Below are 8837 nucleotides of genomic sequence, written 5' to 3' on the forward strand. Positions count from 1 at the left end.
TCTGATTAGAGTGTGTTCCAGGGAGCACGGGATGAGAATTGGGTCAGCGGCCAGAGACAATCTTTCCAGGAGTTTTGCTCTTAAAGGAGGCAGAGAAACACAGTCCCTGGAGGGAGATGTGAAGTCAAGAGTTTATGTTTATTCTTCTGCTTGAGGCTTTTTTGTGGTAAAATGTACATAAAATTGACCACTTTTGCCATTTTTAAGTGTACAATTCAGTGGCATTAGCATATTCGCATTGCTGTGCAACCATCTCTGGAGCTCTTTTCATCTTGTAAAACTGAAACTCAGTTCCCATTAAACACTAACTCCCCTCTCCCCAGCCCCTGGCACCCACCATCCTACTCCCTAGCTCTATGAATTCGACTACTCTAGGGACCTCAAATAAATGGTAACTGTTTTCTTGCGATTGGCTTATTTCATTTAGTATAATTCCTTCAAGGTTCATCCATGTTGTAGCATATGTCAGAATTTTCTTTTTAATGTTCGAATAATATTCTATCATGTGGATGGATCACGTTTTGCTCATCCATTCATCTGTTGGTGGACGCTTGGGTTTTTTCCACCTTTTGGCTATTGTGAATAGTGCTGCTATGAATGTGGGTGAACATGTATCAGCTTGAGTCTTTGCTTTCAATTCTTTTGAGTATATACCCAGAATTGGAATCGCTGGATCCTATGGTAATTCTTTGTTCAATTTTTGAAGGCCCACCATGCTGTTTTCTGTTTCCTTTTAAGATAGGAGATTTAACAGCATGTTTTTATGCTAATGAAAATAATCAAATAAAAAGGAGGAAATCGATGAAGCAAAAGAAAGGGGAGAATTGCCGGGTAATGACCTTGGGTCAGGAGAGAAGGTGGGATCTCGGGTAATGACCTTGGGTCAGGAGAGAAGGTGGGATCCCGTGCACAAATAGAGGCTTGGCCATGGGTAGCAGCCACAAGAGTTTATTCTAGTTATAGGAGGAAAGAGATCTCTGGACCTGGATGCAGGGAGGCGGGGAAGTGGTAGAGGGAACTCATGAAGTCCTCTTGTGATTGCTTCTAGTTTCTCAGTGCATTAGGAGGCAAATATATAGAGCTCTCTAGCTTTATTTATAACCACTAAAAACTGCAAGAAGTCCTTCACACTGGCCAAAGACTAAACAAACAGTGGTACATCCATGTCATGGAATACTACACTGCAATAAAAGGGAATGAACTCCTGATACAGTCGACGTGGATGATGTTAAAAAAAGCCAGTCTCCGAAGTTTATACACTGTGTGATTCCATGCATATGACGTTCTGGAAAAGACAACATTATAGGAACAGAAAGCAGACCAGGAGTTGCCAGGAACTGGGAAGGGGGAGGGGTCGGCTGCAGAGGGGCTTGGGAGGTAAAGGACCTGTCTGTATCCTGATGGTGGTTGAGGTTAGATAACTGCATGCACTTGTCTAGAACTGTGCACCAAAATGTGTGAACTTGAAAATCATATTTAAAAAAAAGAGAGAGAGACTAGAGATGGCTACTTTTAAAAAAAGTTTTCTCTGCTTCTATTTCTTTGACACCTACTACCAACCACTATGCAGCAGAGGCAGGTTACCATGAGGCTAATGATATTCAAGCTTCATTCTTTTTGTGTAAGAAATTGTGTAAGCTTCAGGCCACATGGAACCTGTGTCCCCCGCCCCCCAGGATTGGGCCCCAGTGGTTTCTCCTCACTAGGGGCCCTTGGAACCATCTGGCCCTGCCCCTTTCTCCATCCTCAGTGTTCTCCACAGACTGGGGTTACGTCCTCGTTTCAGCTCTAATAAACTTATACAAACTCTACAGGTTTAGACATTTCTTACGTCAACAACACCAAGTCCCAGTGCCAAGGCTGTGGCTGGCCCACGGGAGGATGTGATTACTAGGTGGGGGAGAATCGAATTAGAGAATGATCAAGTGGGTGTCATTTTAATCTTCATTTTCCAGATAGGTGGTGTGGTCTATAAAAAATAATACAAAGAGAGCCACTTTAAAATGGAGTCGGAGCTGCCATTGCAGAGGAACTGCCTTGCAGTCCTATACCTCAAACCTTTGGAATGTTAAAACAGCATGAATTAACCTAAAGCAACATTTTGTCCCAAACAGCTGTTTGCAAAAATAACTTAGAAAACAGATACCAGGACTACAAGATTAAAACCTAAAAACACTCTATAGAATTAGCATCACTTTGTTAGCTTCTCTCCATCTATAGAAGTTCCTTCCTTCTATTGATGTAATTGATCCCCTTCCTTTTCTCATAAATATCCCTTGCCTTTTTTTCCCTCCTTCTTCTAAACAGAACATGATTTGGGCTTTTGCTTGAATCAGTGCTGCCTGATTAGCTATTGTTTGGGATCTCAAATAAATCCATGTTGCTTCTCACGTTGGTCTTTTATTTTAAAGTTAACAGGTCTCACGGAGGTCAGAGCGTCCAGTACTGCTCAGGGTTCGGGCCGAGGCCCTTCTGCCACCAAAGCACAGCATGATGTGCAGCTGAGTTGCCACACCTCCGCTGTCCGGTGTACCCCGGTGCCCACATCACCCTGGCAGGTGACTGGCAAATGCAGAGGCCTGTGAGTTCATCGAAGTTGCTGGTGTTCTTGAGAGCACGTTTTGTGTACAGAAAGGATTATTTGCATTTCCTCTGACTTTAAAAACAGTCTATTTCTTGAAATGTTCAACTTGATAGTTTAATTTAAAATGTAAAGCTCACACAATAGAATGTACAGATGTCAAATTATAATGTACACTTGAAAATTATATAATTGTATTAACCAACGTTACCCCAATAAACTTAAAAAAAAATTTAAAGCTCAACTTAGAAAGCTCATGTTGTTTGTATGTTTGACACAATGTAGCAATCGTTAATTTCCAGCCTTTTCGGGGTTCAAGACACCTACTGAAGAAAACATTAAGAGATTTGGGGTGGTTTTCCAGAATACTGAGGCTGCATATTGACCGAATATTTTGGTCATACTCGGAGGTCCCTCTGCTCCTCACAATCCTGAGATTGTGACAGGCCACTCTGACTCTTATAATTTCTGCATCAATTAGAATTCCAAATGAGGCGATGTGATGGCTTGCATACTCTGGATTCGTTACCTAATTTTTCCAACTAATTGAGATTTGCAAACACCTTCTGCCCCAACTCAGGTTTCCTCACCATTGGATTGGATCCTGCTAACCCAAGTATGGCTTTTTTTTTTATTCTGAATTTTCTATATGTGGAAATATGTATTTCCATATGCTTCCTATCTAACAGGACCACAACTCTTGGATGGGATTCGATTATGCATATCTCCCCTGGCTCCAAGGTCTCTAGCAAAAAATTTCACAGGGGACACAGCCAGGGCAGGTGGGCTAGGCCTAGGTTCGGCCAAGGTCAAGATAAAGGTGGTCATGGTTAAGAGATTAAGAGCATGGGCTCTGGAGCCAGGCTACCCAGTTTAAATGTACTCTTGACTAGCTGTGAAGCCCAGGCAAGTATTATTTTCTTGCTGCCTTTTACAGTTTTCCACCTGTAAAATGAGGATTACATTCTCTGGGAATTCTGATGTAAGATCACATGGTAGAAAGAAGTATAGAGGTGCTGAACAAGAAGAAGAGGTGGCTGCAGCTGTGGCTTGAGTAAGCACAGGTGAAGCAAATATTTGCTCTTGGCTCAGCCTAGCCATAGGTTAGGGTAACCCTGAGGTGGGGAAGACAGGTCTGAACCTATTTCTGGGACAAAGATGTAGGAGGCACGCAGGTTAAACTGATGTCTTAAGCGCTACCTGCTCAGAAATCATGGAGGAAGCAGGTCCCATGGAGATATAAATGTTCTCTGCTAGGCAGGATGTCTCTCCATAGCAGCTTTTCTTACCCATATAATGGGGATAAATCATAATACTTCCATGCTGAGTGATCGCAGGAGCAACTGAGATAGTGAATATAAAGCTGTTAGCACAGAGCCCTCAGTACATGACAGCTGTTGCTATCAATATCTCTGTCATCATCTTCGCTTCAGGTCACCTGGCCTGCTGACTGCCAAACGTGCCCAGGCTCAGGGCTGGGTACTATACTCTAGGGAAAAATTTACAGTGACTGCATCAGTCAGGCCTTTCAGGGAAAGTGTGGCAGCCAGTTTCTACCTTCTCTTGATTGGTTTAAGTGCCAGAGGATAGGCCCAAGGGGTGGGGACCCCTCCAAAAGAACCTACTTTGAACACGCTTGCTCTAAACCCTGTGAGGTTCAATAAAATGAACAGAGAACGAAACATACGTTCAGATCTCGGTCCAGGGTCCTGGCCTCCTGGTGGATTGAGTCACAGGCGATTCTGATGCAAAGGGTCCAAGGTCAGCTTTGAAAATACAGGACAACTTGCCTCAGGTGTAAAGGCCTCAAGGTGATCTTAATTCACAGAGAGTCAAGCCAATCAGTGCGCAATGCATGTCCCCTGATAAGGGAGATACCATTTCAACCGCACTGGCTGTTCCCCTGGCCTCCAGTGCTTCTTCCTCCAGAGCATTCCTGGCTCCCAACCTCATTATCGCCTTCAGCTCCTGATTCAAATGACCTCCTCACTCAGCCCTAAGGAACACAGCCACCCCCAACATAGGTTATCTTGTTTACTGATGTATCCTGGTGCCTGTAACAGGATCTGAATAGTAGGCGCTCCATAGAGAAATATCTGTTAAGTAAATGTTGAATACACTGGCTGGAACCCAGGCCTTCGAAAAGCCACCAAGTCCTAGCAGCAACAACCTACTTGATAGGCAGGAACCACCCAAAACGGGAAGAGGTGGGGCCTGAGAAAAAGCCCAGTGTCTCTGGCTACCTTCCTGGGGTCTGGAGGTAGAAGCGCCCATAACCTGAGGGTCAGATAGGGAGAAATGGCCACGCTCTATTGTCAAATGAAATAAGCCAGTTGTGACACACTGTACAATTCCACTTTGTTAAAAATTAATCATTTGGGTTCATTCAGCACACATATACTAAACACGTATACAGGTAAAGGAAAAATTCCTATTTCCTCTCTGCACACAATACTTCTGACACCTAAAGTGTGAGGTCTTCCACACCAAGCAATTCTGCAACTCCTGATGGACACAGGCCGGGTGTTCTACAACGGTCCCCAACCTTTTACGGTCCCAGGGACCAGTGCTCCTATGAAAATCTGATGCCTGATGATCTGAGGTGGGGCTGAGGCGGTGATGCTGGTGCTGGGGAGCGGCTGCAGATACAGATGAAGCTTTGTTCACTCATCTGCTGCTTACCTTCTGCTGTGTGGCCTGGTTCCTAACAGGCCACTGACTAGTATCGGTCCTTGGCCCGAGTGTCGGTGACCTTCATTCTACAATTTAACTCTATTCTGACACTAACTGCCTGGAGTTAACACAGGTCCCACAGGGTAAGGTTCAGACATTAATCCCAAGTCCTAGGCTGTCACCTGTACTGACTGGCTATAAACTGGGAGTTCCCATGACCCCCTCCCTTCAGTTTGATAGTTTGCTTGAACAGCTCACAGATCTCAAGAGAAATACTTACTTATGTTTACCACTTAATATAAAGGATACAGCTCAGGAATAGGCAAATGGAAGAGACAGACGGACACACAGGGCAAGTAAGAAAGGAGACAGGGCTTGTCCACGCTTGCTGGGTACACCACCCATCTAGAACCTAGATGTGTCCACTAAGCCAGCAGCTCTCTGAACCCCATCATTTAGGTTCCTGGGCCCCACTCTAGACCTATCTAGTCAGAATCCAAGAGCTGGGGTTAGGATCTGGATTTTCAAAGATCTCTCCAGGTGATTTTTTTTTTTTCAGACTGTTTTTTTAGAACAACTGTTTATAGAAAAATCGATAGAGAATTCCCATGTACTTGGCTCCGAGTTTCCCACGTTATTCTAGTATTAACATCTTACGTTAGTATAATACATTTGTTACAACGAATACTGGCCTTTATTAACTAAAGTCCAGAGATTATTTAGATTTCCTTTATTTTTACCTAAGGTCCTCTTTTTACTGTTCCAGAATCCCATATTATATTTAGCTATCATGTCTCTTTAGGCTCCTCTTGGCTGTGGCAGTTTCTCGAACTTTATTGCTTTTGATGACCTTGACAGTTTTTTAAAGAGAACCGGTCAGGTGTTGTTGTTTTTTTTTCTTTTTTGGTCAGGTGTTTTTGTAGGATGCCACGCTACCGGGATCTGTCTGATGTTCTTCTCATGATAGGACTGGAGTTATGGGTTATTTACCTCAGAAGTAAAGGGCCATTTTCATCACTTCATATCAAGAGTACACACTAGCAACATGACATCACTGTTGATGCTGACCTTGATCCCCTGGCTGAGGTAGTGTCTGTCTGGTTTCCGACTGATTTTTATGCCAGAGAAACGAGAGGTACCGGAAAAAGGGCCTCTGACACTCCCTGTGACAATTCTTTAAGGTCATTGTTAAAAAGAAAGGAACCACGGTGAGCAGACAGCTCACACACAGAGAGCAAGTCTTATGCACCAGGCACTGTGACAGGCACCTGACCATGATGACTTCACTTGTCCCAACCACCTCACAAGGTGGGTGAAATCATTGTCACATTATGGATGAAGGAGCCAGGCTTTCGAGGCATCGTAGCCAGAGGCCCACAGAGCCACATCTGCTTGATGCTGCTCTGAGCTGCGGGCTGCCTCACAGGAAAGGGTGAGGAGGCTGTGGTGGCAGAGCCTCCTCTTCCAGGATGGCGGCAGGGACGAGACATGCAGTACTTCCCCTTAGGGACCAAATCGGGAGCCCTAGCCAGAGGCCAACTCGCTCCTTCTAGCCCGTGTTCTGAGTGGGAATTACCCACGTACCTAGAGGTTAAAAGACAACCCCCCAAAAAAGCACACACGGGACCAAGGTGTCCAAAGCCTGGAGAAATAAAATTGGCAGAAAAAAATGGCTAAATTTTTTTTCTTTTGATTTTGATGGTATGAGAATAGAGCCTTTTGACCTTACGTATGTCACATTTATTTAACCAGTCGCTTACTGATGGATGGTAATTTTGATACATACTATCAAATTACTCCTAGACCTACACAGTTGTATATGCTTAGCAACAATATAGACTGTCCATTTTCTCACTTCATCACCAGTGCTGTTATCTTTTTATTATTTTTGAAAGCAAAGGAAAAAGTCATCTTATTTTTCATCTGTATGTCTTTCGTTACTAGAAAGGTTGAGCATAATTTCTGGTTTACTGAACATCTGGATTTTTTTATATACGATTCATGTCATTTGCCTAATTTCCTTGTCATCTTCTTGTTTTATAAGAGCTCTTTATATATTATGGATATCAGTTCTTCGTTAAACATACTGCAAAGATTTTTATCGGTCTGTCATTCATGTATCATCTTTTCCTCCATAAAGAAGCTTCTTCTTTTCAACTGGGTCAAATCTGTTGATCTTTTCTCTTACAGCTTCAGTCTGAGGCACAAATAGAAAAACATCCTCTGCTCTTTCTGCATGGTCATGAGTTCCGCTTCATGAACAACTCTTTACCTTTATCCACCTGCTGCCCCACCAGCTGCCTGGCCTTTCAAGGCAGACCTTGGCCCCTGGGAATCGCAGTGCTGGCCTGGCCCCAGCAGCTGCTGGGTGCCCAGTCGTGGACTCAAGCTCTTCTCCAGCTCCGCTGCCACCCGGGGGGCTGCAGCCTGGATGGCACCTTGGATGCTGTGTAGGTCCCACTGGGTCCTCAGGAGGGCATCGTCCAGGGTGAAGCAGCCATCACGCGTACGCCGCACTTGGGAGCAGACAGCAGTGCTCTTCAGCTCCAGGCCGATTTCATGGACCAGCCTTCGCAGCTGCTTCTGTGTCTCATGCATGCACTGCACCTCTGCCAGGGACACACAAGGACACAGAATGTGGTTGGGAGCACCGCCTCTGGTGTCGGCTGATCTAGATCCACATCGCTTTATACCTCTTGGGTATGTAATAACCTTAGCAAGACACCGTAGTTCTGCAGGGCTTTGCTATTCAGAGTGTAGCCTAAAGACTACCCTGTGGGTGCCACCTGAAGACATACAGAATCTCAGGCCCCACTCACACCTGCTGAGTCAGAAGCTGCCTTTTAGGAAGATTAGTCACGGAGCTGCTCTGACACTTTGTTTGCTCATCTGTAAAATAGGTGGTTGTGAGATGTCTAGGAGGTAATTTACACAAGGGGTTCAGCATGAGGAAGGGCTCGGTCAATGCTCAAGAAAAAGAGCCCTCGTTAATATGATCAACAAAGAAAGGAGTCGGGGGGCTGGGTCGGGAGGGACTGGGTAGCTGACAGTGCTGTCTGACGGTCCGCATCAACCTGACGCACTGGGCAATGAGCCGCTAACACAACCTTTGCCTGTTAAGGTCCGGCTTTGAAGGCTGACTTGGCAGGAGATAGGACAGCATTTGTTCTGTGTGCTATGCGATCAGCCAAGCCCAGCCCAAGGCTGGGAAGGAAGCTGGCCAGCAGAGATCGGGGCTGGGATGTGCTGGCCTCTGCCACGGCATTCCGCAGCGACTCCCCAAACCCAGGAGCCCCAACTTCCCAGGACAACTTACCTAAGAGGAATTCTGGAGGCGCAAAGTGGAGGCACCGGATGCCTGTTATCAGCATTGGGGACTTGTTCATGGGCCGGATGGAGCCTCTCACGGCCATCTCATAGGCTTCCTGAGTCTGCAGGTCGAGGTTGGAGTACCTGGGAATCAGGAGGTGGGTAGTCAGGTGGCTGACGTGGGGTGGGGAGCTGTGCTGACTGCTCACCCTTGCCCCGCTCAATCCTGAAAGACGCCTTTCCGGAAGCTCTTGTTTCGCTCTCCATCTCCCTC

General features: G+C 45.5%; 1 protein-coding gene across 2 annotated transcripts in view; it reads right to left on the reverse strand.

Annotated features, from left to right (window-relative positions):
• Positions 1 to 5969: 5969 nt before the first annotated feature.
• TRUB2 (TruB pseudouridine synthase family member 2) overlaps positions 5970 to 8837 on the reverse strand; it is a 10279-nt gene continuing 7411 nt past the window's right edge. For both annotated transcript variants that reach the window (XM_025051185.1, XM_006918019.3), the window contains 2 exons: positions 8571 to 8707; positions 5970 to 7863 (listed from right to left, as the gene is read on the reverse strand). In XM_025051185.1, coding sequence (XP_024906953.1) covers positions 7529 to 7863; positions 8571 to 8707 — 472 coding nt within the window. In that variant the 3' untranslated portion in view covers positions 5970 to 7528. The remainder of the gene's footprint in view (positions 7864 to 8570; positions 8708 to 8837) is intronic.

This window comes from Pteropus alecto, unplaced genomic scaffold (genome assembly GCF_000325575.1).
Source record: "Pteropus alecto unplaced genomic scaffold, ASM32557v1 scaffold67, whole genome shotgun sequence".
In the NCBI taxonomy this organism is placed as follows: Eukaryota; Metazoa; Chordata; class Mammalia; order Chiroptera; family Pteropodidae; genus Pteropus; species Pteropus alecto.